Raw genomic sequence first — 27,792 nt, forward strand, 5'->3', positions numbered from 1 at the left:
TGCCTATAAGACAGCAAACCTTTACTTTGAGTTCAGATTCATTTTAACAATTTAATGCACAGATCTTCTGCAAAGTAATTAAGTGATGCCTTTCATTACATGAAAAACTTACTATTAACGTTTTGCCTGAAGTTCCTCTTTCAATTGCCATGTAAAACAAGTAAACTATAATTTACACAGGAAAAGGAATTTCACCAAAATAAATTACTCACACCAAGACGTAAACTGTAATTCAATTTTATTTTTGTAGTTTGACATTTTCAGATAAAATACCATGCAATCTGCCAGTGTATCGTACATCTGTCATAGCGAGAGCTGGAGACTGTGTCCTGGGGGATTCCGGAAAGACTCTTCACCGTCAGAACACTTTGAAGTATGTTACAGATCAGTCCATTGGCAGAAGCAAAAGAAAAGTCTTTTATGGTTCTGTATTCGAATTAATCTTCCATATCAGAAAAATCGACTTAAGACTTTTTTTTTTCTCTCCTAAAATGGATGCTACAATACAGATACACGTTACGCACGCCACAATGCGACATATACAGCTCTACGAAAGCTTGTTCTATTCTCCAACAGTGAACATGGAAACATTGGTGGAAGAACAAAAAACACATTGTTTGAAAGACAGAAAAAAAAAAACAAAAAAAAAACAACATGTTTAGGAATATTAAATAAAAAACTTTTTTTTGCAAAATTATAAACAGCAAGATCAAAATAAATAAATAAATTAGAAAAAATATTAGGTACTAAGCAGGAAACCTGCAGCAAAAACCTCTATCGCTCTGGTTTTAACCATTGCTGTGTTAATGACCAAGTGGGCCCAAGAGAAAGGGGATTTTTGTGGGGCCCGCAAATATTTAATACAAAATCCAGTCTCCACATGTAAATCGGATCTAAAAATTCTAAAATTTGTTTATCTTTTATACCTACTTTTTTTTTTCTCTAATGAACCAATTAGTAATTGCTCTGGGCCCCATGAGTTACTGCCTTTAATGGATGTTGGGAAGGAGCTGTCAGGCAGTCACTCTGTTTCAATATATAAACTATTCATTAATAGGGAAGAAGCACTTACACTTTGCATTTCATTATAAGAAGGCCAACAAGATGGACATTGGGTGCTGTTCCTGGACTTGAACCAATGTTTATCTGTGAAGAGGCCACACAATGAAGCAGCATCCATTGCAGTTCACAAATCCTGACTGACTGCCATGTGACAGGTCTATAGGGCCTAGATCTACCTTAGTCTAGAAGATTAGGTTGGTCAGGATTATAATAATCACACTGAAGGAAGAAAGTCTGCCCCTGAAAACAGTTTTCCCCTTCCTTGACAACCAGAGGGCCTCATAATTCAGGCTTTATTACATGTAAGTTGGGCCCTAAGCAAGAATTCCAATGATTACACACAAAAAAAAAAGAGACTGGTTTAACACTATAAACGCCAAAACTGTGCAGAGTTGTTAATAGTGGATATCACTTCAAATAAAAAAAAAAAAAAAAAAAGAAAAACACGGGAAAAACAAATACTCAAGAAGAGGAATAGTTTATATGGAGCAGTTTTACTGGGCTTGGCCAAAGCTGTCTGCAGGAAGAGCCTTCTCCCAAAATGTCCTCCATAGCCAAGGGACTAGGTCATGGCACAAGATCCTTTGTTAGTGTGAACCAAAAGCAAAACTGTGGGTGCTGCTCAGGTTCTGAAGGATCCTACTCTGTAAGCCAACCGCTATGAGTGCCGGCTAGGATGGAGCTTGCCCCGGCTCCAAGCATCAATGTGTGGGGATGTCCTGTAAACCGCACGTGGTTGTGTGAGAGAGTAACAGCCTCAGCCCGGGCTCCAACCATTCCACGCCTTCAACGCGTTTTGCTCCGCTCTCGGAGCTTAGTCATGGGGATCGGGATTCCATGTAGAGGAGAATAGATGTATTTATTCTCTTCCTCTGCATGGAATCCCCAACCCCATGACTAAGCTCCAGGGATGGGGTGAAACGTGTAGGGGCGGTGCCTGGTTGGAGCCCGGGCTGAGACTATTACACTCTCTCACACAGGGCTTGCAATGATGTGCAGCTTATAGGACATCCCCACACATTTGTGGTTAGTGGCAACACACAGCTCCCCCTCCCCCAGAAACTCTATTTTGAGCTTGGCACTCTCTTGCCTAAATCCAGTTTTATTTTGTGCCTGAAAACCTGACTGGCTGATCAGTTACTGACAACAAACTAGCCTCATCAGAGTCCATCTGTCCAACAAGACACACTTGGGTGGGTGGGGGCCAAGGACATTGCTCAATGGGTATCTATTAAAAGACAGAAAAATGTCATCTACAATCTGGTTGCAATGTGACAAAACCTAAGACCAGATAGAAAGCTGATGCAAACATTTGATTGGCTGTTACGAACACCTAGCCTTCTTGCGATTTCTAAAAAGGCACATTATTAGTTCAGTGCTGGGAGCAACTTCCATTGGGGAAAATAGTAGATGCATTTTAAGGATTCCTCTTTTGTGATATGGTCCTTAAAGTGCAACAGCACTTAGATGCTATGGATGACACAGACCATATATGAGAGGCCCACCAGCTTGGCCAAAGTCTTAATGGCTGTAATAACTGCTCAACACTATCAAAATAATATTCCTCTATCTTGGGTTTATCGGGTCATAGTATGGTCTCTCATTAGGTCTTCTCCACTGTCTCCAGCAAGGGGTTTATGGCTGTAACTGGTGAGTGTTCTCCACATATTTCTATGGAGACCTCAGTCCTCAAGTACGCCCAAATAAGTCATACGATCAGGTTTTCCTTCATCTTGCACTGGTGCTTCAAATCAAGGTCAATGGCTTGGTACTTATGACAGCTGGTTTAATGGGGAACTCCCAAAACATAGCCTGTTGAGGGTACTTGAGGAATGAGGCTGGGAACCACAGCAATGGAGGGTACACACTGTCCATAGCAGAAAGCAAAGCAGAGGATTCAGCAAAGCCCTACTACTGACCCCTCACTGTAAATTTTGATGGGTAGAAAAAATCTGATTAACTATGTAGTTTGAGGGTCTTTCCAATTAATTATAATATAGAAAGACCCTCACATTATAGAATGATTGGTAATTTTGTGGGATCTGGATATGGCCAGCAGTATCTAAATCATGACCATGTCCAAGGTAAAGGACAGAAGTGAAGACCCTGCAGGACCAAAGCCCATTCCACCCAAATAGGAGAAGTCCATACAATTTCATCTCTACAAAATACCTCCACTGCACACATCTTAAATATAACTCACTGCATCACTTCCTCTGGAACCCAATGCAGGACGTAGGCAACTGGATCTAGAGGTAACCGGATCTAGCAACAATAGCAGAGATCAGGCTGCTACTGCAGAATAAACAAACACCAAAAAGACACCAAATTAATTCCGAATAAAAAAAAAAACAAAAAAAACAAAAAAAAAAAGGGGAAAAAAAAATGGTCACACAAGAACACATGGGGATATTGTATACACAGAAATGTACATTACAGGCCTGTCAGCTGATTCGTTCTCTACTCTTCATAAATAGTTTCATTCTCTAGCAATGAAAAAAGTAAAATCAGTCTTATAAGATTTGGTAAATAAAGAAATACATTTTCTGTTTTTGAGGACTGCCCACTGGCAGTTATCCTTGAGGAGAACCGGTTTAAAACTGGCACATAAGGGTTAGAAGAAGGCATAAAAATTCATCTTGGTACAATGTAATGGAGCTGAGCTTATCACAATGACGGCCATTCTGGCTGATAGGAAAGGCCTGTTGAATACATTCAATTCTTTTTGCAATGTGCTTGGAAAAATGCGTCCGCTGTAATTGTGTTTTATATGGGAATCCGCTCTAGAATGGTACGGTTTTGAGACACCAGGTCCAAAATTTGCAGTTGTAGCCTCATTGCTTTAGTCCTCTGCACTGCCATCACCCTACTTTCATAGTACAATGTACAACCCCCCTGCCTTATAGCTTTGCTGACGGAGAGGAATCGACTTGGTCAGACTGCTAAAATCAGCTGTTGAAATGTTATCTCAGCAATAGTGGAATTGGCAAGAGCACGGCCATGTTGGGACAGGCTGCAATCATGCCAAGAGCTTCCAATGCCTGTTTTTTTCTAAAGACTAGCCTACCTTACACCCAAATGGATAATTTGGGTAAAACGCCCATCAAAATGTTGACAGGAAAAATTATACTTCTGTCCGATACTACAAAACAGCAGCTAGGGGAAGAGGGGTGTACTATGTAATAAAGCAATGGACTGAGGCCTAGCCAGTGACTTTCTTGGGGAATTCAGAAATACACACCCCATAAAACAATGAAAAGGAGGGAATCAGCGGACGTGATGACAATACCAAGATGGAGGCGCAGTTGTTTGCCAAATATCACAGCGGACGTTAGATTTCCAGAATGGATATGTTCCATACAACACAGGCTGAGATAAGCATGACTCTGTACATTTTCTTTGTTACGATTCTGTACATTGATGGTTTTGATGAAGCTGAAATAAGGCGAGTCGGGGCTGGTTTTATGATTGTAGAGAGCTCAGAAAAGGTGCGACGACATGTGTACGAGCGTGAGGTTGGTGGCGCCACATGCTTAGCAATGGATTCCTAATCTGTAGAGGAAAGCAAAAAAAAAAAAATCAGTAATAAAGTCACTATGAATACACTCCACAGCTTCCACAGTCTATCAGTTTTATCCCATTTTGTTTAGAAAAAGTCAGGGACCGGTCTTCAGTGGTTAAATAAAGCACAACTTATTATTACTCGATGGTCCATAAATCAGCACACACTGAACAGTGAAAAGTATATATAACCACTAATTCTCATAGCTTTAACATGTAAATGTCATTTCAGCAGTACTTTTCATAGTGACAGCACTCTATTCCCATCTCCCAGTTGTGCTCCTGCATTGTCAACCCTGTCACACAGATTTCTGATGGAGACTACAGTGGCAATTCCAACACACACTATACAGCTATAGTCCACTGTGGTCACCATTAAGAAACTCTCACTGAGAAATGGCAGGCAGACAAAAAGTGGTTGCAAAGAGAAGAGCAACAAGGAATGAAAACAAAGTGAAATAAAGGTTTTATTTTTTTTTTCTCCACCTCCTTTCCTTTCTCAAGCCTCCTGTTTTGCCCCATCGGCCTCCACTTACCAACCCCTCCCCCACACATAGACCTTTTTTCTCCTCTCACTGCAGTTTTTGTCTTAAGTTTTGAAAACTCCCAAAACTGAGATTTCCCCAGTGCCTGCTGCAACAAGCCTGTGTACATGTGAACCTTCTTAAAAAATATTTAACGAATACAAAAAAATATACATATTTAAAAGACAAAAAAAAACACAGCACTCAGCAGATAAGCAAAAGAAAATGTCATTCAGTTCAGGTTTACATCTAGAGAACCATTAAAAAAAAAAAAAAATTTCCAGTAACAAAAATAATAAATGTTGCAGTTTTAAAATGTAAGTACCGGTATACATTTCTGGGAATTCTATTTTAACCATTTTCTGCCTGTAGGAAGTCATATCAAGTCCTGGAATTTCAATGGTTGTACTGGGATGATGCCTTCAGCTACAAGCATCATCATCCCAGTATCTGTTCAGCCAGCAGTGTAAAAGCCATCATAGTGGCTAATTGGCCGCTGGATTGCTTTTACAGGTGGTGGGAGGACACATCGTTCCCCCACATATGTGCCTATAAAGTCCATGAATTATGTTAAGTAATTGTCTTAGAGCTGGCTAGGAACCAGATGGTCCCCGGCCATCTCTATGGTCCTAGGACAGTGGTGGGCAACCTTTTTTTTCAACTGAGCCAAATCTCGCCAAAACCACGATTGAAATTTATTTTGAGAGCCACATTTTTAAAACTGAAAATACATCTCCCATATAGTAATTTATCCCCCATAGTAATTCATCCCCCATAGTAATTCATTCCCCATATAGTAATTCATCCCCCATATAGTAATTCATCCCCCATATAGTAATTCATCCCCCATATAGCAATTCATCCCCCATATAGCAATTCATCCCCCATAGCAATTCATCCCCCATAGCAATTCATCCCCCATAGCAATTCATCCCCCATAGCAATTCAACCCCCATATAGTAATTCATCCCCCATATAGTAATTCATCCCCCATATAGTAATTCATCCCCCCATAGTAATTCATCCCCCATATAGTAATTCATCCCCCATATAGTAATTCATCCCCCATATAGTAATTCATCCCCCATATAGTAATTCATCCCCCATATAGTAATTCATCCCCCATATAGTAATTCATCCCCCATATAGTAAGTCCCCCCTGTGTCAATTCACTTACCTTTGCTCCGCGCGTTCCTCTCGCCGTGTTCCCGCGCCGTTCTGGTCTTCAGGGCGGACTGTGAGAGGAGAGGAGTTCGTCACGCTGCCCCGCCTACATCCTGGCTGCCCCGCCTACATCCTGACAGCTGCAGAGTCCTGACTTTTGGGGCGGCCGCCCGAGAGGAGGGAGGGGAGGGGGCGGCCGCCCGAGAGGAGGGAGGGGAGCGGGCGCCCGGCACACAGAAGAGCCGCATTTAAGTTTGTAAAGAGCCGCATGCGGCTCGCGAGCCGCGGCTTGCCGACCACTGTCCTAGGAGGCCAAAAGGGATGTTGTGATATCACTTCCGGTTCTGGCAGATGTAAACACTGCCCTGAGACTTCAGATGTCTACATAAAGAGGACCTGTCATGCTTTATTTATATCACAAGGGATGTTTACAGGTCTTGTAATAAGAATAAAAGTGATTTAAAAAAAAAAAATTAAAAAAAAGGGACAGTGTAAAAAACAAAACCCCAAAAATATAATAATAATAATAATAATAAGTAAAACCGTGTTCGCACCACACATGAGGTATAGCCGTGAACATAATAGCAAGAGCAATATTTTTAGTGCTAGACTTCCTCTAACTCTAAACTGGTCAAAAAAAATTTAATGATTATTATTATACAGGATTTATACAGCGCCAAGAGTTTGCACAGTGCTTTACAAAATGAAGGTAGACATTACAATTACAATACAATTTGATATAAGAGGAAATCTATTGGTATCCGCTTACTTGGCATAACATCTTTTATATGTTACAAACAAAATTGTGTTATATAACGTGTTGTGTTTTTTTGCATTAATATTCATTAAACTGCATTTAAAAACAGAAAAAAAAAAAAAAATTGTTGTGCAAATATCAAGTGACATAAAAAATTGCAGCACCTACCATTTTATTCTCTAGGGCCTCTGCTTAAAAATATATAATGTTTGGGGGTTTGAGTGATTGTTTAGCAAAAAAAAATGCTGATTTTTTCATGAAGGGGAGATTTGTCAGAATTGGTCCAGTAGGGAAGATGTCAAATGATGTTTCAATCTGTGGACAGCTAGACTCATTGAAGACAATATCCAAATATGGATCAAGGTAAGCTAATGATCTGACACCAACTGGAATATAGACCAAAAAAAAACCCCAAAAAAACCCACCTCTAACCAAAACCTTAGATGGAAAATAGAGGAATAGAAGCTTAAAAGGATAAGTTCACCTTTTGGACAAAAATAAATGCACAAAAATGTGCATTTATTATTATTTTTGTCCAAAGGAGCCTGTAAAGAGTTGCACCACCTATCAGTAGATTGCTGATGCCATGCAGGTCTCCTGCAGACCTGTCAGAATATCTGCTTAATGTACGGAATGTATGAGCAAGCAGATATACTGACAGGAAGCATCAGTGAACTTCCACAGCGCCGTGGTACTTCATTGAAAACTACAAGCAGACAGCCGCTGTCGGGACTTGTAGGCACTCATTCACAGAACTCTGTCAAAGAGTGATGCAGCCGTGTGGGCAGAGCCCTGCATGGCCACAAGGTTTTCTAATCTGACAGATAGTACAAGGAGAAGTTTCCCTGTATTACCTGTCAGAAGGAAGGGGGTGGCAGGCGTGGCTGCAGCCATTATTATTATTATACAGTATTTATATAGCGCTAAAAGGTTTGCTCAGCGAAAAACAAAACACGAGGGATTCAAGGGCCCTGCTCTTTCGAGCTTACAATCTAGGAGGGAGGGGATAGTGGTTCAGGAGGAAGTGGCTGTGGGGGATGGAGTGGTAGCAGGAGTGGAGATGAGCTGTTAGGTGAGGGCGGGGTAGGCTTCCCTGAAAAGATGGGTTTTCAGGGTGCGCCTAAAGGTGAGGAGGGTAGGTGACAGTCTGATGGATTGGGGTAGTGAGTTCCAGAGGATGGGGGAAGTCCTGGAGAAGTCCTGCAGTCGGGCGTTGGAGGAGGAGACCAGGGAGCTAGAAAGTAGGTGTTCTTGTGAGGAGCGAAGATTACGGATAGGGTGGTATTTGGGTATCAGGTCGGTGAGGTAGTTTGGGGCAGCGTTATGAATGGCTTTGTAGGGGACGGAAGCCAGACTGTCGTGGATCGAGGAGGTTGTTGTCAGTGAGGTGGGCGCTTAGGCGATTGTAGGCTAAGCGCTCAAGGAGCTTGGAAGTAAATGGCAGCAGGGAGATGGGTCTAAGGTTGTTCAGGTCAGTGGGGTCCAGGGAGGGTTTTTTGAGTATGGGGGTGATGTGCGCGTGCTTTAGGGGGGAGGGGAATGCGCCAGTAGAGAGGGAGAGATTGAAGATTTGGGTGAGGGAGCGTAGGATGGAGGAGGAGGGTGACCGGAGGAGTTGTGTGGGGACAGGGTCAAGGGGGCAAGTGGTGAGGTGGGCTTCTGAGAAGACCTTCGTGACCTCCTCAGTGGTGGCAAGGCTGAAGGAGCGGAGTGTTGGGGAGGTTGTAGTGTGCGGGACATTAGGTGTGGTGGGGGGTAGGGCGGTTGCGAGGTCAGAGGAGGGAGAGTTGGTGGGGAGGTGGGTTGAGCATTGGCGATGTCCTTACGGATTGCGTCGATCTTATTTTGGATGTGATTAGCAATCTCGTGGGCGGTGAGTGAGGTCCTGGGTGGGGGTGGGGGGTGGGGGGGGGAGAGTAGGGAGTTGAAAGTGGAGAAGAGCTGGCGAGGACAGGTGGAGAGGGTGTTGATGAGGGTTACGAAGTAGGCTTGTTTGGCGGCGTGGGGGGAGGAGGAGGAGTAGGTGAGGAAGGCGGATTTGTAGAGGGAGAACGCTCGAGGGGACCTGGTTTTGCGCCATAATCGCTCCAGCGCACGACTGAGTCGTTTAAAATTTTTAGTGTGGTCGTTCTGACAGGGTTGAAGCGGTCGGGGTCTAACGCTACGTGTGGTTAGGGGTGCTAAGGAGTCTAAGGCAGCTGACAGCGAGTCGTTGTACGCAGTAGTGGCCAGGTCAAGGCATGACAGTGGAAGGATACTGTTGTACAGACGGTCAGCTGCAGAGTGGAGAGGGGCCGGGTTCAGGTTGCGGAGGTTACGGCTGGTGATGGTTTGACGTTTGGGGGGGGGGGGGGGGGGGGGAGTTATAGGAAGAGGAGATGGAGAACGTAATGAGGTTGTGGTCAGAGAGAGGGAAAGGGGTGTTTGTGAGGTTGTAGGGAGTGCAGAGATGGGAGAAAACGAGGTCCAGGGTGTTCACATTGGTGTGGGTGGAGGACTGTGTGCACTGTGTGAGTGCAAAAGAAGAGGTTAAGTGGAGGAGTTGGGATGTAGCGGGGTTGTTGACATTGATAGGGATAGTGAAGTCTCCAAGGATGATGGTGGGTAGCTCAGAGGAGAGGAAAAAGGGCAGCCAGGCGGAAAAGTCGTCAAGGAAGCGGGATACGGGTCCAGGAGGCCGATAGATTACTGCAATCCTCAGAGGGGTGGGAGAGAAGAGAGGCAGTGGGCCTCGAAGGATAGAGAGGGGGGGTTTGGGAGGACCTGGAAGGTGGTCAGCGGTGACAAGAGCACGCCGACCCCACCAGCTCTACGGCCACTCGGTCTGGGTGAATGGGACCTCCATAGGAGAGTGCCGCAGGGGTGGCGCAGTTAGTGGCTTGGATCCAGGTTTCGTTGACCGCTAGGAGGTTGTGGGAGTGGGAGATAAAGAGGTCATGGATGGCGGTGAGCTTGTTGCAAACCGATCGGGCGTTCAGGAGTGCAACCGAGAGTGGAGGGATGGATGCAGGGGACAGGTATAAGGTTGAGGGGGTTGCGGCGGTTTGTGGGGGTAAGAGGGTGCCTAGTGGGTGAGTGAGGTGGTGAGATACCAGGGTTTGGGGTAATATCCCCAGAGGTTAGGAGAAGAAGAAGTGTGAGGAAAGTAACATGGGAGCGGGATGTACACGAGTGCACATGCCTTCCAGGCCTGGTGTTTGGGTCAGCAGGAGAGTGAAGTATCAGCAGGAGGTGATGAGAGCAGTAGTAGGGAGATGGTAGCAGTGAGGGTGAGATGTACAAGTTTTGGGGTGGAGCAGAGGGGTAAAGAAATAAGATTTTGGGAACACAAGAAAGTGATATGAAAAGGAGGAGTAGAAGGGACACGAATTGGGACTCAGATTTGTAAGAGATGTTTCCCAGGGTGTTTGCTTGCAGTCTCTCCAGCATGCAGTAGAGTTTCTTGCTGTTGTTGTGTCTTCCTGCTGCTTGAGTTCTCCTGCTTTAGTTCAACTGTTGTGTTTAACTGCTTCTTCTTAGCACTCCATCAATGCAGCACTCACACAAAAGCAGCATCCCCATCAGAGACTGTGGCCCCCCCCCATCAGTGATCTCCCCCCATGAGCTGATCTAAATTTATAGGGAGATGCTCAAATGAACATTCAACTCCACCCCAATTAGAAGCGGATAAGGATCACATGAATAGGGGGGAATGTTTCTCAAGAAACAGACTAATGTCAAAGCGGGTGCAGCTAGAGGTGAGAACTGGTCAACATACACACAAATATAAATACACTATTTGTTCTGAATTTAACAGGAGTCAATGCGTTTTCCTAGTTAAGAGTGGAGATAGGTGCATTAGCTATGGGTTGATCAAAATATTTAAGGACACTTAATTCTATATCAGAAGGGTACCTGTGCCTGCACATTTTTCCATTTTAGACAGAACAGAGGCCCCAAAAGGGGCAAAAGTATAAAATCAGAAAATCCACAAAGAAAAATATATATATATATATATATATATACATACATACACACACACACACACACATACACACACACACATAGAAAGACAAGAAGAGACCAGGATAGGGCACAGAAGGGGGAATACATACAACACCATCCCCTCCCGGGCCAAACCCACATCTTCTTAGGACCAAGAACATACCATTGGATACCAAGATCATACCACTAGGGAAGCATATTCCTCAGAGTATACTAATTTTTTTTAATCACGGCCCTGTACAGTATTTATGCCTTTAAAGTGCACTTTATAAAAAGTTTTGAACAGATAAAAGACTTTTTTTTTTTTTTTTACTTTTTTCTGACCTCCATAACGGATTGATTGGTTTTCAGTGCATACCTATGGGAAACAGTTTACAAATTTTTCGCAATACAAAAACTCCCGGAGAACGCATTGAATTCGTAAACCGAGGTACGCCTGTACAAACAAAGCTTTTTATGTTGTTGACTGCAGCTTCCCCTTGCTACATTTTCAACACAATTACAGTTTATGATTTTTTTTTTTTTGGTCATCTATTTAGATTAAATAAATGAAGAACTTTCTGAAAACCTTGCTTCATTAGTGGACTGCAGTTCCTGCAACTCTCGCCCTCTGTTCAGGTCATCAACTTACTGTTTTTTTTTCCCCATAAGTCTGCACAGGGCTTGAAGTCAAATTGCAGCCATTATCGGCACAAGGAGCCTTGCTCTTGGGTGCTGCATGTCTATAGAGATGCCGGGGAAGGATTTCTTTCCTTATTACACCAGAGGAACTGAGTTTGTGATTAGGGGAGGCAGAATCTATCCTCAGGACTTCAGTTTTTATGCTTTCAAACATGAAATAAATCGGCACTTTTGCTTAGCGGAAACCCCAGTAAGATGATCAAAAATCCCTTCGAGCAATCATAAAATGTCATAGAACTGCATTTTGCAGATGTTGCTTATACAAATGATATTGGATATCTATGCCTATGAGACAGTTTTGATACAAGCCTCAACAAAGAGAGAGCTGCACAAAGTCTAAAAACAAACTAAAATATTTGCTGCAAAAGACAACTGCACATAAGGGCTTTAATTATATTCATTGAAATATTATTATAATACAGGATTTATATAGTGCCAACAGTTTGTACTATCCTTCTTTATATTGTAAAGCGCTATGCAATTACAATGCAATTCAATACAGAAGTAACAGGAGGGTCCTTCTCACAGAGCTTACAATCTAAAGCAGGGGTGCCAAACTGGCGGCCCTCCAGCTGTTGTGAAACTACAAGTCCCATCATGCCTCTGCCTTTGGGAGTCATGCTTCTGTCAATCTTGCAATGCCTCGTGGGACTTGTAGTTTGGCAACAGCTGAAGGGCCACCAGTTTGACACCTGTAATCTAAAGGATTACACCTCTGCTCTATCCCATCTATTCCCACTTACAGGTTCAAGGAAAACCAAGAAAACTACATAGGATGCCACTGATGGCCTTCTAAGGAAAATGCTAGTTGACTGATTGTAATGTATGGAGTCCGTTACCTCAAGCAAGCACATAGGTCAGAAATGTAAGAACGCCTAATTTCCATACTGGTTTCAAATCATGGAACTGTAGCCAATGGTTAAACGCCAGAGAACTAGTATTTTCATAAAGGGACAACAGTAATGGAAAAATTGCCACTCTAAGGTTTTTTTTTTTTGTTTTTTTTTTTTTTTAAAAAAAGATCAGCAGTAGAGACATCATGCTGGTTTAGTGGTTAGCACTGCTGCCTTGCAGCACTAGAGTCATTGGTTCACATTCCAATCAGGGAGAACATGCAAACTCCATGCAGATGGTGTCCTGTGTGTGGGTTTGCGCTGGTTACTCCATTTTCTTTTTTTTGGGTTTCTTGATCAATATTTATATACTGTTGCTTTAATTAAAAAAAACACAAAACAAAAAACACATTTTTTACCAACCGGAGACGGATTAGAACACCAGTCAGCATTTTATTGCTGTCTGTGGCCCTTTTAGGGTGTTTCACCCCCTGTATTTGTCTTGTTTAGTGGTATAAAAATTCAAGAATTTGGGCTGTCACAGGAACGTGAATAGATGGGAAATCTTCCAGTGGGACACTAGCTTGTGACAACCAGGGATTTCTTCTCACTTCCTGTTTTGGATATGGGACAAGAAGTGAAGGGAAATCTCCCCAAAACGACACCAAGAGGGCAAAAAACCTGACAGAGGTTATAATCCTCACTTACTCCATTCAAAATGTTAACTGCCTTTAGTTCTATCTCAAGACCCCCCCCCCCCCATCCCCAAAGATACAACGGGCTTTACATGACACCTGAGGGTTACAGGAACTCCTTTTAGCTATCCTGGACCTGTCCTCATTAGCTACTATATATTTCCTTGTACTCAATTTTACACAGAGAAAAGCAAAGTGGGAGAAAATCGTCTATACTCTTTGTGCCTTCCAATTGACATCAATGACATGAGTGCCGAGGCCATTTATATTTAACTAGCAGGTTAAAGCGGTGTTAAGCCCAAAAGCCAAAATTTATTGCACCGCAGCTTACCAATTCTTAGAAGGGATGACTGCATTCATTTTTTTTTTTTTTAGGCTGTCCTCTATTTTCATCTGCTGATCTTGCCGGTAAGTCTGTTTTTTTTCTCAAAATACCAAGCCCTCTTGCAATTACACAGATGAGACAAACCATTAAAAACTGGCAGGGGTGGTTACAATGATCAGCTTTCGCTGTAAAGGTTTGCCAAATCTAAATCTGCTAGTACATCTAATGCTTCCCTCCCCTCAGACAACAATGCTGCTGTCCAAATGTGCCCCCCTGTGCTCCTTCATCCAGAGTGAGGGCAATCTAATCCAGGAAGTGTTTTGCTGGCCAGATCATCAGGTGAAAACAGAGGAGAAAAAGCCTAAAAAAAACAAAACTAATGCAACGACCACATGTAAAGATTGGTAAGCTGCAATATATAAAATGTTTGGTTTTGGGTTTAATACCGCTTAAATGTGACTCTTATGCAACTTTGGCCAAAGTGATGGTTTACTATTATTATTATTATGCATGATTTATATAGCGCCAACAGTCTGCGCAGTGCTTTACATAATGAAGGTAAACATTCCAGTTACAATACAATTTGGTACAAGAAGAAACAGAGAGCCCGGCTCGACAGAGCTTACAATCTGGGTTCATAAATCTGTTTAATCAACATTTATGTAGCATGTGTGTGGTTATTTTTGTGTTGCATATACTCACTTGCCAATTATTTTGTGTTGTGATAATAAGCTGAAGAATGCACGGCTGTGCCTCCACCTCGGACGGCGTGCATGGCTGTCGGAGAAGCTGCTGGATGGTAATGCCCGGGGCGAATTGGCTTAGCTATAAAGAAAAAAAAGATCACAATTCAGCAACCCTTCTGGCCGGTCAGACCAGGAATGCAGCATGCCTATCTTATACCAACATGTCCGCATTGGAGGTCAAACAGAAGAGGAGAAGTCACTTTATCCCACCTTCTCTGCCTGCCTGTGGGTAACAACCTTCCCGTATACATCCTCCAGAGGGCGCCATCTGACACAATATCCTCACCTTGCCAGGCATACAGGTGATGATGGCTCAGGGACAGCTGCAATCGGCATTCATAACATGGCAGGGAAGCCGGCTGCATTATCCAGGGTGATGAGAAGAAAATGAACACAGCTGTTCACTACCATCTCTCCCACGAGGTTAGCATTTCATTCTCTATGTGATTGCCATTGCCTATGTGTGTGCTCACTGCTACAGAGGGTGAAGTCTTTAGAGAGGTCAATGTCCCCCGAAAAGAGTCCCTATCCATGGTCAGACATGAAACATGAAGGGCAGAAAAAGCGAATACCAGGCACACTGACAACATCAAGAACCTGGAAACATGCATAGGAATATTCTCAGGTTCCCCTATTAGTGCCCAATGTGGCATCTCATTAATAAACCTCAATTACTTCAGTGAGGCTGCTCACATGTGCCACCGGAACTAAAAAGGGGGGCTGTAAGAAGCAGTAAGGACACCACACCAAATGGTACTCACTGTCCACCAATGAGTACAGGTGGGTTTTTTTTTTGTTTTTTTCTGTAACCAGAGGCATAAGAGACCCAATGCTTTTGAGAAATTGAGGCACTCCCCCCATTATTAGGGCTACTAAACAAATTAAATAAATCCACTTTACAATAAATAAAATAATAAAAAAAATCATTTTAGTTTTGTTTAATAGAACGTGAATGTTAATTTGATACCATATAGAGGATTGTTATAATCACACTGTTAAAAACATGCAATATGGTCAATGTCACTAAAGTATCTAATTTTGTTTTCTTTAAAACAGTGTAATGGAATATATATACTCAAGCCTATAAAAAGACAAAAAAATGGAACATAAGTGGCTTTTACCAGCAATGAAGATTATGATGTTGTATGTTCCTTTGCACTGTTTAAAAAAAAAAAAAAAAAAAAATTGGACACGGTTACCTTACCCCATTGAATACCAGTGTAACTGCCAGATCTGGGGGGGAAGGGGGGGTTCTGGGGTGGCCTGTGCCCACTCAAGCACATTGTGCCTGGCCACTAAGCTCCTTCCCCTATCCCCACAGTCAGGGCTGGGACAAGGTGGGGGGGGGCACTAATAAATTAAGCAAGAGAGAACATAGAGGCTTTATAAATATACTGTATCACCCAACATATGGTTTCTGCCCAGTAACCAAAAAACATGCTTACAAAAAAAGGGGACCGTGAAAAGAGATTCACAAAAAAGTGGTTACATAATGGACAGAATGCGATACTGAAAGTAGTTCCAAAAATTATGCTTTATTACACAATATAAATGGACAACTAGGGTAAATACCCTGGTTCACTATCACCTCAGTATGAGATGATACAAAAAGACCTAAAATCACATAAAAACAACATCAATATCGGTCTTAGTGATAGAGTGCTGCATATATAGTGACAGATAATGGTCTAATACACTTGCAGCACCAAGGTAGGGAGTGTGTCAAAAAATTGTACCATAAAAAGGTATAATATACTATGCAATACTATGCAATGATGGCTGATATCAAGCACCTAATGACAGTGACATAACCCATAAGGCAATGTGGGTGAAAAAATGTAGGGGGGGGGGGCAGCCTGGTGCAGTGAACTAAAGTGAAAAAGTCCATACAGAAGTGACAGTGGCAGAGGGAGTAGGTGCGGGCTGTGCTATGCTCTCCCTTCTCCTGTCATAACAGAGCTCATCCATGCAGCAGATAACAGAGGATCACTCTTACATTGGTCTGTACAAAAATTGATAATCTGCCCCCTATTCGTAGTTCTTGTTGCCAGGAGACGAGCAGCCCTTGGAGGAGATGGGGGGGGGGAAGGAATTGTACTTGGCACACAATGGGGGAAGGGGAGGGGGTAACAATCATTTGTATGTAGGAAGAGAGGTTCGTGGAGCACATAGGAACAATTTGTGATGGAAAGGGTAATTTGGGGGTTGGGGCTTTGGATGCGGGAGATGTGTGCTAGGAGGGGGTAGGGGGATTTTGGCTAAGAGGGGGAATTGGATTTTTGACCCCCTGTCCTCAGTCCTGCCCTCTAACCTTGTGACCCTTCTCTGCCACACTGACCCCTGTCCACTGCCTGCCCTGCTGACCCCTCTCTCTCCACTCAGTTGACCGCTGTCCTCCGCACTGATGACACTCTGTACACTGCCCTACTAAACCTTGTACACACCCCTGCTGGCTCCCTGTCCTCTGCCCTGCTGCCCCCTGTACACTGCACTGATAACCAACTGTATACTGCCCCACAAGTTAATGGCTTCTGTATACTACCCTACAAACTGCTGACCCTATCCTCTGCCTCACTGATCCCCGGGACACTGCCTTACGGACTCCTAGAAACTGCCCTGTTATCCTCACATCCTCTGCCCCCTGACATTTTTTACTTGCACCCCCACAAGTCACATCAGAACGACGAGATCTGCTAATTACAATATTTCTATATATAGTATATTCATGTTGTATAAAAGACTTTGAAAAATTGAATCTTTGTAATTTCTTGATTTCTTCAGATCTATTAATTTATAAGCATTTATATTCTTTTATTTGTATTGTAGCCCTGTTGAAAGGGGGGGGGGGTTTGAACCCCTGAAATGTGTTTGGTTTTTATTACATAATCAGTGGAATTAGATATCAAACACTCTGGACTTTTATCACCATTGGTGTGGTGCCCTTACGGTTTTCTTACATATTAAAAACCCACCAGAGTTTCTAACCCTTCCCTACTCTATCCAAAACTAACCTGCCTATTTCCTTCCCTACTCTGCACACATGAAATGGACAGGACTGGTTACTATAAGTCACCATACAGGCATTTGGCCTTCTTTCAATTCTGATGAATTCGGCTCAGTGATCATTGTACTTTGTCTGTTGAGCTCACCAATTTGGGCAGAATGGACTCTCCTGGCCAAGTTCTTTGCTCTCACAGCTTCCTTAATGCGGTCCACCTCCTGCTGGTATCTCTTGCGGTCTCGCATTGCATTTTCTTTGGCTTCCTTCAATGCACCCTCCAAAGCTTTGACCCTTTCAGCTGTAGCGCGAAGACGTTTCTCCAGTTTCGGAAGCTCACAGCGCAGATCTGCGTTATCACGAACCAGCTGCAAATTGAAAGCAGAGTAATCCGAAGAGGTCAAAGAACCTAATGTTACATCAAGTTTCAGTTTTGAATATTCTGATGTGCATGAAGCAAAAGTGGTCCATTGTCATCTAACCAATAGTAGGTACACGGGGTCACTGCAAATATCATAGTAAATGTACCATAGGATGCATTTACAACAAACCTGTCAACCACTTTGAAGGTTTAAAGTGGTTGTAAAATGCTGTAAATGGAATTTTTTACCTGATTGCATTCTCTGCATTAAGGTATTATAAAAATAAATAATAAAAGCTCCCCCTGCCCCCCCCCCCCACTTACCTGAGCCCTAGCTTAATCCAGCACTGTGCCGCGCTCTCTCTCCCTCTGGATTCGGTGACAGCAGTGGGAACCATCGGCTCCGGTTGCTGTCAATCACATCCACTGCGGAGGGAGTGAGGGGGCGGGGACAAGTCACACTGTGCGTGTCAATAGACGCACACAATGGGTTTCGGAATTGAGTCGGCACGAGTACCCCCCCTTGCAAGTGGCTTGCTAAGGGCGGTACTCAGAAGGCAGGAGTAGCCAGGTGCACCTGCAGGGGACAGCAGGAGAAGAGGATTGGGGCTGCTCTGTTCCAAACCATTGCACAGAGTTGGTAAGCATCACATGATTGTACTTTTATTAAATAACAATCAATCACTTTAAATAACCTGCTTAAGAGCAGAGACCACAAGATGCCTCCTGTTACTTTGTTAGCCAGAAAATTCTCCTCAGGGCACGCTCACACCTGTGGGAGGGCATTATGATGCAGGACATGTGCGTAGGGTGGTGAAATGTGTTACAAAGCATCACACCATTTACATTTTTTCCTCTAAATAGACAGGATGGTATATACTATATTTACTTGTTTTAACTTTTTAAAAAATAAAAAAAATAAAAAAAAAATAAAAAATGTTTCCTTTAGTTATACTTTACGTAAATACAAAATATTTTTTATAAAATCTCAAATATTAAATATAGTTTTAAAATCACACACGTATATAAATGCCGTTCTTCCACCAATAAAGACGACAACTTTGTGGAATGGTACACACACACACACACACACACACCATATATGTGACTATTTATACCATTTTCATTCAATATTTGACATTCATAAAGATATTTTATATTTACTTTTGCTATTTTACAAAAAAAAGATAACTTTTTTAGTATCGCTTAAACATGTCTATACTTACCTGCTGTGTGGAGTGGTTTTGCACACAGCAGCCGGGATCCTCCTCTTCCTGGGTCCCCCGAAGGGTCTCCTGGCTCCCTCCTTGCGTCGGGTGCCCCCATAGGAAGCAGTTAGCTATGGGGGCATCCGCTGCTCCATGTGTCCATTCAAACACAGAGCTGTGGCTTCTCCCTGCCTCCTCTCTCTCCTCATTGGCTAACTAGCTGTGTTTGGCAGCAGCATGGCTCCTGCTTGCAGTTTCAGCCAATGAAGAGGCAGAGACCTGGGACAGTCGAGGCTGTCGTACACATTGCTGGATCTCGATGTGGCTCAAGTGTTGAGGGGGCTGGGGGCACTGCTGCACACAGAAGGTTTTTTACCTGCATGCATAGAATACATGAATATAAAAATCCTTGCGCCTTTACAAACACTTTAATTTAGCTGCTTTTGATACACCACATGTGTCCTGTGAAAGCAGCTTCCCTTTGACTGGTATTCTAGTCACTTTTTTTCTTTTGTATTAATACATCTGCTGCAGGGACTGCATTGCCATAGTGAGTCGGCACATTTCTACAGTTTAAACCCTTAGCAATAAAAACCCGACAGGGGTTCTAATTTTTCTCCACTGTACCCATCCCACTGGATACTACGAGATAAAAAAAAAAATGCATAGTTTCAGAAGATAAATAGCTCATATTTCAGAAAAATACTGCATGTGTTATTTTAGAAGAGTTTTTTTAGTGAATGCCAAAAACCATTTGAACACCAAGTGGTATTTTACCACATTTCTTGAAGCAGTAAATTCCCCTTCATGAATGGAGCCCTAAGCCCCTTATGGAGTCGAGATCATGCATTCACTTATAGGAAAGGGTATTTAGAATTTTTATATATATATATATATATACATATACACATACATACACACACACACACACACACACACACACACACACACACACACACACACACACACACACACACACACACACACACACACACACACACACACACACACACACACACACACACACACACACACACACACACATTACTTTTAATTTCTATTTTAAACAGAAATGTTGTTTTACAAGGTGAGGGTTTACATATACTTTAAACCCTTTTTTGTGCAAAATGCGTTTGAGTGGGTAGATGGCTGATGGGATGCTGTGCAATGGTTATGTTATGTGAACCTGGTCTGAAGCACTGTGATGTCATCGCTGCGCAGCCCTTTTCTTCTCTTTGACACACTGTTACCGAGCGGGGATGGGCTCCTGGGCGGGTACCGGATTTACACCGAAGGATCAAAGAAGAGCAAATGTTTTGGAGCGACTTTACCCATTGCGGAGTTCTCATTCCTTGTTTGTGTGGTCTGCCTGATGCCATGTTAATTTTTTTTTTTTAAACACATAGTTGTCCTTTGAATGTGTCAATGGTCTAACCAAGTACGTGCGTACAAGTAATCTGCAAAGCCTGTGTCTCACCTGTTTGTGAACTTTTGTCAGCTGCTCAAGGTTGTTCTCCAAGAAGGAAATCTTCTGTTTCTGAGCTGCACTGCCACCTCCATCATCACTGTCCAGCTCCACGCTCTGAAAACAAGAGGATGGAAAGGAGAACAGCAGTTTTAAAAAAGGAACAAACTTTCGATTGTGAACTACAGACTTCGTAAAGCAAGCCATATATTCTACAATTTTCTTTTCTTTCACCATGGGTGGCGCCTCGGGCGTGCGCACTCTGAGCCGCGCTGAAGCCTCCGATGTGGAAAGATGTACAGGTACATTAGCCTGCACTGGCACTGCTTCCCATCCACAGGCGGATATGAAGCAGTTAAACCATACTGGTGACATGTACGAAAGATAAAAGTTACAAACCCCAGAAGTGACTGCATGAACCTCGAGATGCCTTCAAGAAGGCCTCGGGAACCCCAAAACCTAAGGCTGCTGTGGCCCGCACCCCCTTGCTCTGCATCTATTAGTAATGAGGCTATCGACCATAATCATGGGCCAATTATTAGGCTGAGGAGGAAATAAATGGCTGGCTAGAGTTCTGATTTTAAATCTTATGCTACAGTTTGCATAGCTCACCCAGGACATCAAGGCTCATGAGATGCTCTAAAAGATAACACAAGCCTCAGTTTACCTCCTCTTAGTTGATAACCTTTATATTTACTGCTGGAACATTTTATTGAGCGCAGAGAGCACAGGCTGAAATCTGATCTAACGTTAGTAAGTTGACAATTTGTTATCTTTATGACATATGAGAATGTAAGGATTAGAAGCATTATGAACATTTTGCAACACATGTAAATGGATGTGTACGTGCCTCTCCCCGAAGTTTTATCATTCTCCAACTACTTACATCCAGAAGCATCTGATTCATACCTTCTTCACTCTAGTGGTGAGATCCTGAACAAAAAGCCTGCGCAGGTTGTGTAAAGTCTGGAGTTCTCTGGCCTGCAGAAAGCACACATTTTTATAGAGGTTTTTAATAAATAATAAAAAAATAAATATATATACACACACACACACAATTATATATATATACACATATACACACACACACACACACACATACATATATTATACATACATACACGCATACACACACACACATATATATTATACATACATACACACATATACATACATACACATATATATATATATTATACACACACACACACACACACTATACATACATACACACACATATATATATATATTATACACACACACACTTATAGTGTATAGTAGTAGTATATAGTTTACATACCACAGTTTCCTCCAAACCTTTAAGATCTTCTCGAGATTGCTCCCTCTTCTCATTAAGAATCCTAAAAACCAAAAAGGAACACATTTATCCTACACTGTCAGAAGTTCTGCTTAAAAAATTCTGTTTATGGGCCAACTGTGGACACCACAGAATGCAGCAGTGAAAGTGAAAATTCTGCTGTCAGCAGATGGGCATCTGGACAGGCTAATATAAAGTCTCTGTTTATAAAATAGTTTTAAGTGCTTGTAAACCTCAGATATGAACAAAGCATACCCCCCTATCGTGTGTATTTGTCTCAATCCAGAGTGTCAATTCTGTTTGCTGCATCAGTTTCTCTGCTATCAGCATGAGTCACTTCTGACAAGTTTTCCTGACACAAGGGGAATAATGGTGACAGGGAGGGCACAGCTGTGTGGCTGGGGTAGGTGTGTCCCTTTCCACCAATCAGCTCTCCTCACTGATGTCATTTCTGTTACCCTTGCCCTGGTTTTCAGAGCTGAGAGATAATGTGTAAGTTCTGCACTTTGAATGGATGTATGGGGCAGACAGCTATAGATAAACAGGTACTTTAATTTTTCATTTTTGCAACAGAGCGGCTTTACAGCCTCAATTCCAGCATACAAAATGATCAATTTTATTCTTCTAGAACTTTGAGGACAAGAGTTTAGCAAGCATGATCTAGGCTTTCTACATTTTGACATTCTTGTTATAAAAGGTTTATGGTCAAATTTGTGTTCTTATCTAGGCTTTACCAGAAGGGTTCGGTTTTGTTCGGCATGTTTTAAAAGAATTACAGGAGATAAACGATCATCAAATCTCACACAAGGCAACCTACACAAGTTTCTCCAGCTCCATCTGTCTCTGCTCATCTTCAGCCTTCAGTTTCTCATAATCTGAGGTCAGTTTGTCCTTCTGTAGCTGAAGCTTCTGATTGAGGCTGCATGGAAATAAAACACTTCATAAGCGGACAATAAACACATTACAAGGTCATATATGCACTGGATCTTGCTACATGAACTCCAAATCTTGCCTTCATTTAGGTACATCTCATACTGATAAAATACTAGAGGAACATCTTTCAATCTACAGCTGACAGTCTGTCCAACTAGAATGCTTTCACTTGCCACTGGTATTTATTAAAGGGTCAGTCCAACAAAATGTAATAGTTTAGTGGTTTGTAGATACTGGAGAGAAAAATCAATTGACCGTTTCTTTTATCTCAGTTGGGTGAGAGCTCTGCCCCAAGTTCCCAGATCTGCACACCTATTATGTCTTTAATGAGGGGTCCCAACGCTCCCTGTTGAATATTTTACATATCTTAGAATACAGAGAATGTGATGGGAAGAGCTGGAACATGTTAAGCCTGTTAAACCATATAGGAGACTTGTGGTGCCCCTCAAGGCTAGATACAGGTAAAGGTCACCCTGATGGCAGAGATAGATGAGGGGAGCAGCGTCCCAAATTATTCCAGAAACTAACTGATGCGGTTTATGGAGGCATGGACGCCGCTCAAAACCAGTCAGACAATGGTAGCGTGTTGTAGATGGCTTCAGCCGCCGCTCCAGCCACACCTGAAACATTTCGCCCTGCCCATCGGGGCTTGGTCACAGAGGCTAGGGCGAAACATGTTAGGTCTGTTGCACAGGGGAGTAAAAAAATGCCAAGTTCTTTACATATCTGAAATGAGATGCATTGTTGTCTAGGGGACATTGCACACAGCTGAGTAAAGATCATTAATACAACGTTGAGTACATAGTAGTAAAACAAAATGTTCTCATTTGAGTGCAGTGTTTGCTCCTTTTGGCCTCTCATTTGAGTGCAGTGTTTGCTCGTTTTGGCCTCTCATTTGAGTGCAGTGTTTGCTCGTTTTGGCCTCTCATTTGAGTGCAGTGTTTGCTCCTTTTGGCCTCTCATTTGAGTGTAGTGTTTGCTCCTTTTGGCCTCTCATTTGAGTGCAGTGTTTGCTCGTTTTGGCCTCTCATTTGAGTGCAGCGTTTGCTCGTTTTGGCCTCTCATTTGAGTGCAGTGTTTGCTCGTTTTGGCCTCTCATTTGAGTGCAGTGTTTGCTCGTTTTGGCCTCTCATTTGAGTGCAGTGTTTGCTCGTTTTGGCCTCTCATTTGAGTGCAGTGTTTGCTCGTTTTGGCCCCTTGCACACAGGAGTCCTAAGTATAAATGGGAAGATTACAATACTGGCAACGAAGAAGAATTCCACTCGTTTATGTGCTTACACACATTTACTTATCTATACGCGCCTATACTCAGCATTATTCAGGTCTTTACAGTTTTTTGGCCCCTTGCACACTGGCGTCACAATCTCCTTAGTAAACATCAGTAAATTATGATGCCCGTTTGCAAGGGACCTAAGTGGATGGGAAAACCCCAAACTCCCTGCTCAACAGATACGGTCAGGGATTATGGCATGCAGATCTCACTGCTGAAGACAAATAAACAGGCTGAGCCAGCCCACTAGCTTCCACATATAACTAAAATGGCATTTTTGCTAAGACTGGCCCTTCTTGATACCAATTTTTTTTTTTTTTTTTAATGGTTTGGATTGGCGAGTTCTTTCTGAAGATGCCAAATTATAAAAAGGAACCTTGCTGGAAATATATGGATAAAACCGAAGGGAAGATGGCGCTCGCGCATGCGTGCTGACATCTTGGACTTCGGCAAGATGGCGGGCAAGATATGCGCACACGTCGCATTTGCTATAAATGGATTACATTGACGTCCCCTGCATACGAGCACACCCCTTATGAATACGTGCAATTGCACGAAACGCGTCAAGGAGCTGTACGCGGTGACGTCACGCCACCGAGACCACGAGGCGGTCCGGCGGCCATCTTGTGCACTCATATGGTCAGTGGATTTTTTTTTTTACTGTGTTGGCTGCATATTTCTAATAAAGGAGCTTGCTTAAATACTATACTATGGGCATCCTTCTTCCTGGCTCTTTATGAGCCAATACAACCACAGAGCCCATTCTGGAGGACGGCAGTGGTGCGGCAGATAACACAGGGGAAATGGATCTCTCGGACCAGACCAGGCTGCTGATATCCTTAAAGGGGACCTACGGCTGACAACCATATACACAAATGCGTATTATGATTGCGCATCTGGTGAGTGCGTAATCTAAACATATATTCCTGGCACATCACCTGTTAGAAGCATACGGAGCACCTACTTGAGACCAATTTGGTCGGATCTTCACTACGAATATCCTGTGGACTTGTATATATTATAGTTTGAAGTGGTGTTTTTGGCACTAAATAGTGCTCACTATTTTTACGTTAGTAGCACTATATTGTGGATATATATTCACACGTGATTTGCACTATGTCACCTTATATGGGCATACTATTTATTCATTAATTCATGTATATGGACAATATTTTCTATATATTTATTTGTATACAGTGATTTACTTCAACAGCTTATCTTTAGCGCTGCACTTTTCTTTAATTTTATAAAGTATAAAAGGAACTTAGTCTATGTTTGAACAGAACAGTAATTTTTTTGATCCAGTTATCTGCCACTTTAAAGCTTCTTTGGTGGAAGCTAACATTCCTACAGTAAAAGGGACCTAAAATGTCAAATTTATGAAGAATATCTACATGAGCAATGACAAGTGTCATCAAGCAGGTAACTTATGGATTAGCCACAGCATAAAATCAGTTTGATTTCAATTAAAAGAGCATTTCTCAATCGAAATCCTAAAGTGAACCTGTAAACAAACCTTACACCTTAGCATGCTACATATGCTAAAGATGCAGCAAAATGCATTTGAAAATAAGCCCTTACTTACCCCTGTATCTATAGGCATTGTGGAAAACTCACACAAAAAAGGCACTGAAATCACAGTTCCTCTCCCCTTGTTTTTTATGACAGCAGAGACTTTGCAACCAGTCAACCATCTTATATGAACCATCAGCAGGTGCCCTAAGCGGTTACAGATTGACTGAAACCCAACTTCAGAGTCTTTAGCATGATCTTTGAGAATAACTCCTTTACAGTACACGCAGCTACAGAGGTCAGTTATAGCTTGCTTTAAATCTTATTTTAATATTTGTTAAGAATATGTAAAAACATTGTCCAAAATGTGCACATTAACAAAAAAGCATACTTAACAAAAGGCCCTAGAAGGAACTAGAAAAAAGGAAAAAAAAAAGGAAAAAAATTACACAAGTAGTCCCGCCTCCTCAGTATGGCACAGCTGTAACTAATGGAGGAGGTAACTCTTTATCTTAAAATTGATTTGCAAAGCAGGCGTCTAGTTTAGAAGAGAAAAATGTGCATGTTTGCCAGATTTCCCAATTCTTTAGAAAGATAATTTATTGCCCCCCCTCATCTGAAGGTTAGCTAAACCACTAAAATTACCCAATGACCTAGATCAACCTCTCAAACCTTTCACCCCAGAGGAATCCCTGAAGTAATTTTTAGGTGACAAGGAACCCTTGATAAAAAGGATTGTCATCACAATTCACAGTAAACTGTGTAACATTGGTGACCAGTAAAAATATGTCCCCTACACTGTTAAGTCAGCAAAGAGCCTCCTTTACATTTCTGGAAGTGATTATACCTTGATTAGTAGTGGAAGAATTTCCTTAACATTGTTGGTTACATTATAGTTGGTCAAAGAACCTCTGAAGGAACACTGATTCCACAGAACCCTGACTTCGATGATATTATTTACAAAACAATGGACTATGGCAATACTATGAAGTACGTGGTAAATTGAATAAAAAATAGAAGTACAAGCATACCTCGGTTTACGAATTTAATGCGTTCTGCGGGACTTTTCGTATTGTGAAAAATTTGTAAACCGATACACGGTTTCCCATAGGAATGCATTGAAAACCAAATTAATTTGTTCCGGAGGCCAGATAAAAGTAACAAAGTCTTACCTGTTTCTAAGTCTTTATAAAGTGCACTTTAAAAGGCATGAACACTGTACAGGGAGAGGATTAAACATGAATTTGTAAATACATTGAAAACCAATTAATCCATTACGGAAGTCAGAAAAAAAAACCAAAAAAAAAAACCAGAGTCTTCTGTTCAAAACTCTTTATAAAGTGCAGTTTAAAAGGCATAAATTCTGTACATGATTAAAAAAAATTCGTAAATGCATTTGAAAACCAATTAATCTGTTCGTAAAAGAAAAAAAAAAAAAATTGGTCAACTGAGGCATTATTTTCAATGGATTTTCTTTTGTAAACTGAAAATTACATTAACCGAGGCATTCGTAAACCGAGGCATTCGTAAACCGAGGCACGCATGTACGGGGGTTTCATTTATTAAAAAGCAAATACTTTGCATGGGAAGTAGCATTTTGCAAGGAAATGTTTCCAAAAGCTTAGTGATTAAGGTGAAGTTCTGTTGACTCCCATCAATCACATGTAAGCAAAAATGCTGTTTTTTGTATTCCTTGCATGTGATTGGGTATGCTTTGCCAAGTGAAATTTCACTACATTTGCTAAACTCTGGGAAAATTCCATTGCAAAGTGAACAGCGTCTTTGTTAGCAAATAAAACCAATGGAGTGAAGCTGAAAATGAATTTTGAGGCTTACTCTTTGAGCTCATCGATCTCTTTCTGCTTCTCTTCAATCTCATCTCTTAGGCGGGACAGCTGCTTCTGGTGAGCTTCTCGGTGACCCTCCATCTGCTGTTCCAAAGCTTTCTGTTACATAATAAAATCTATTACTTAATAAGGCAGTGCAATGATTGATAAGTGCAAACATTATACTGGATTTAGATTGCCAGCCAATTATGACTGGTTTCTAATAGTTAGTATACTTTCCACATCACTTGCAAAACAAAGGTTAAATCAATGTCCTAGTGATCAGGGTGCCAACAAGATAAACTGCTTGTAGTCATTAAAGTGACCCTGTCACTATAGTAAAAAAAGGTTTAATTAAAGAAAAAAAAAAAAAAGAGCAAACATATGTACCTTTTCTGCCACCCGTGTTGCTGAAAGCCACGCCATAACTGAGAAATGGTCCCCTGCAATCTACCAAAACACAGACATTCCTGGGAGTATCCATCTTCTGCATCCTCCAAATTCCAATGGGAAACCAATGAGAGATGCGGAGGATCATTTCTCAGTGGAGCAGGTAAGACAAGTATGTT

The 27,792-nt window shown here is 42.1% G+C and overlaps 1 protein-coding gene across 1 annotated transcript in view; it reads right to left on the reverse strand.

Annotated features, from left to right (window-relative positions):
- Positions 1-221: 221 nt before the first annotated feature.
- KIF5C (kinesin family member 5C) overlaps positions 222-27,792 on the reverse strand; it is a 107,473-nt gene continuing 79,902 nt past the window's right edge. The window contains exons 19-26 of the mRNA XM_089689371.1: positions 27,234-27,343; positions 22,500-22,601; positions 21,665-21,725; positions 21,274-21,345; positions 20,377-20,481; positions 17,482-17,698; positions 14,289-14,411; positions 222-4,614 (exon numbers count right to left, since the gene is read on the reverse strand). Of these exons, the coding sequence (XP_089545497.1) occupies positions 14,296-14,411; positions 17,482-17,698; positions 20,377-20,481; positions 21,274-21,345; positions 21,665-21,725; positions 22,500-22,601; positions 27,234-27,343 (783 nt within the window). The 3' untranslated portion in view covers positions 222-4,614; positions 14,289-14,295. The remainder of the gene's footprint in view (positions 4,615-14,288; positions 14,412-17,481; positions 17,699-20,376; positions 20,482-21,273; positions 21,346-21,664; positions 21,726-22,499; positions 22,602-27,233; positions 27,344-27,792) is intronic.

Source organism: Staurois parvus, unplaced genomic scaffold, assembly GCF_062004578.1.
Source record: "Staurois parvus isolate SC_StPar_1 unplaced genomic scaffold, SC_StPar_1.0 ptg000471l, whole genome shotgun sequence".
NCBI classification, from domain to species: domain Eukaryota; kingdom Metazoa; phylum Chordata; class Amphibia; order Anura; family Ranidae; genus Staurois; species Staurois parvus.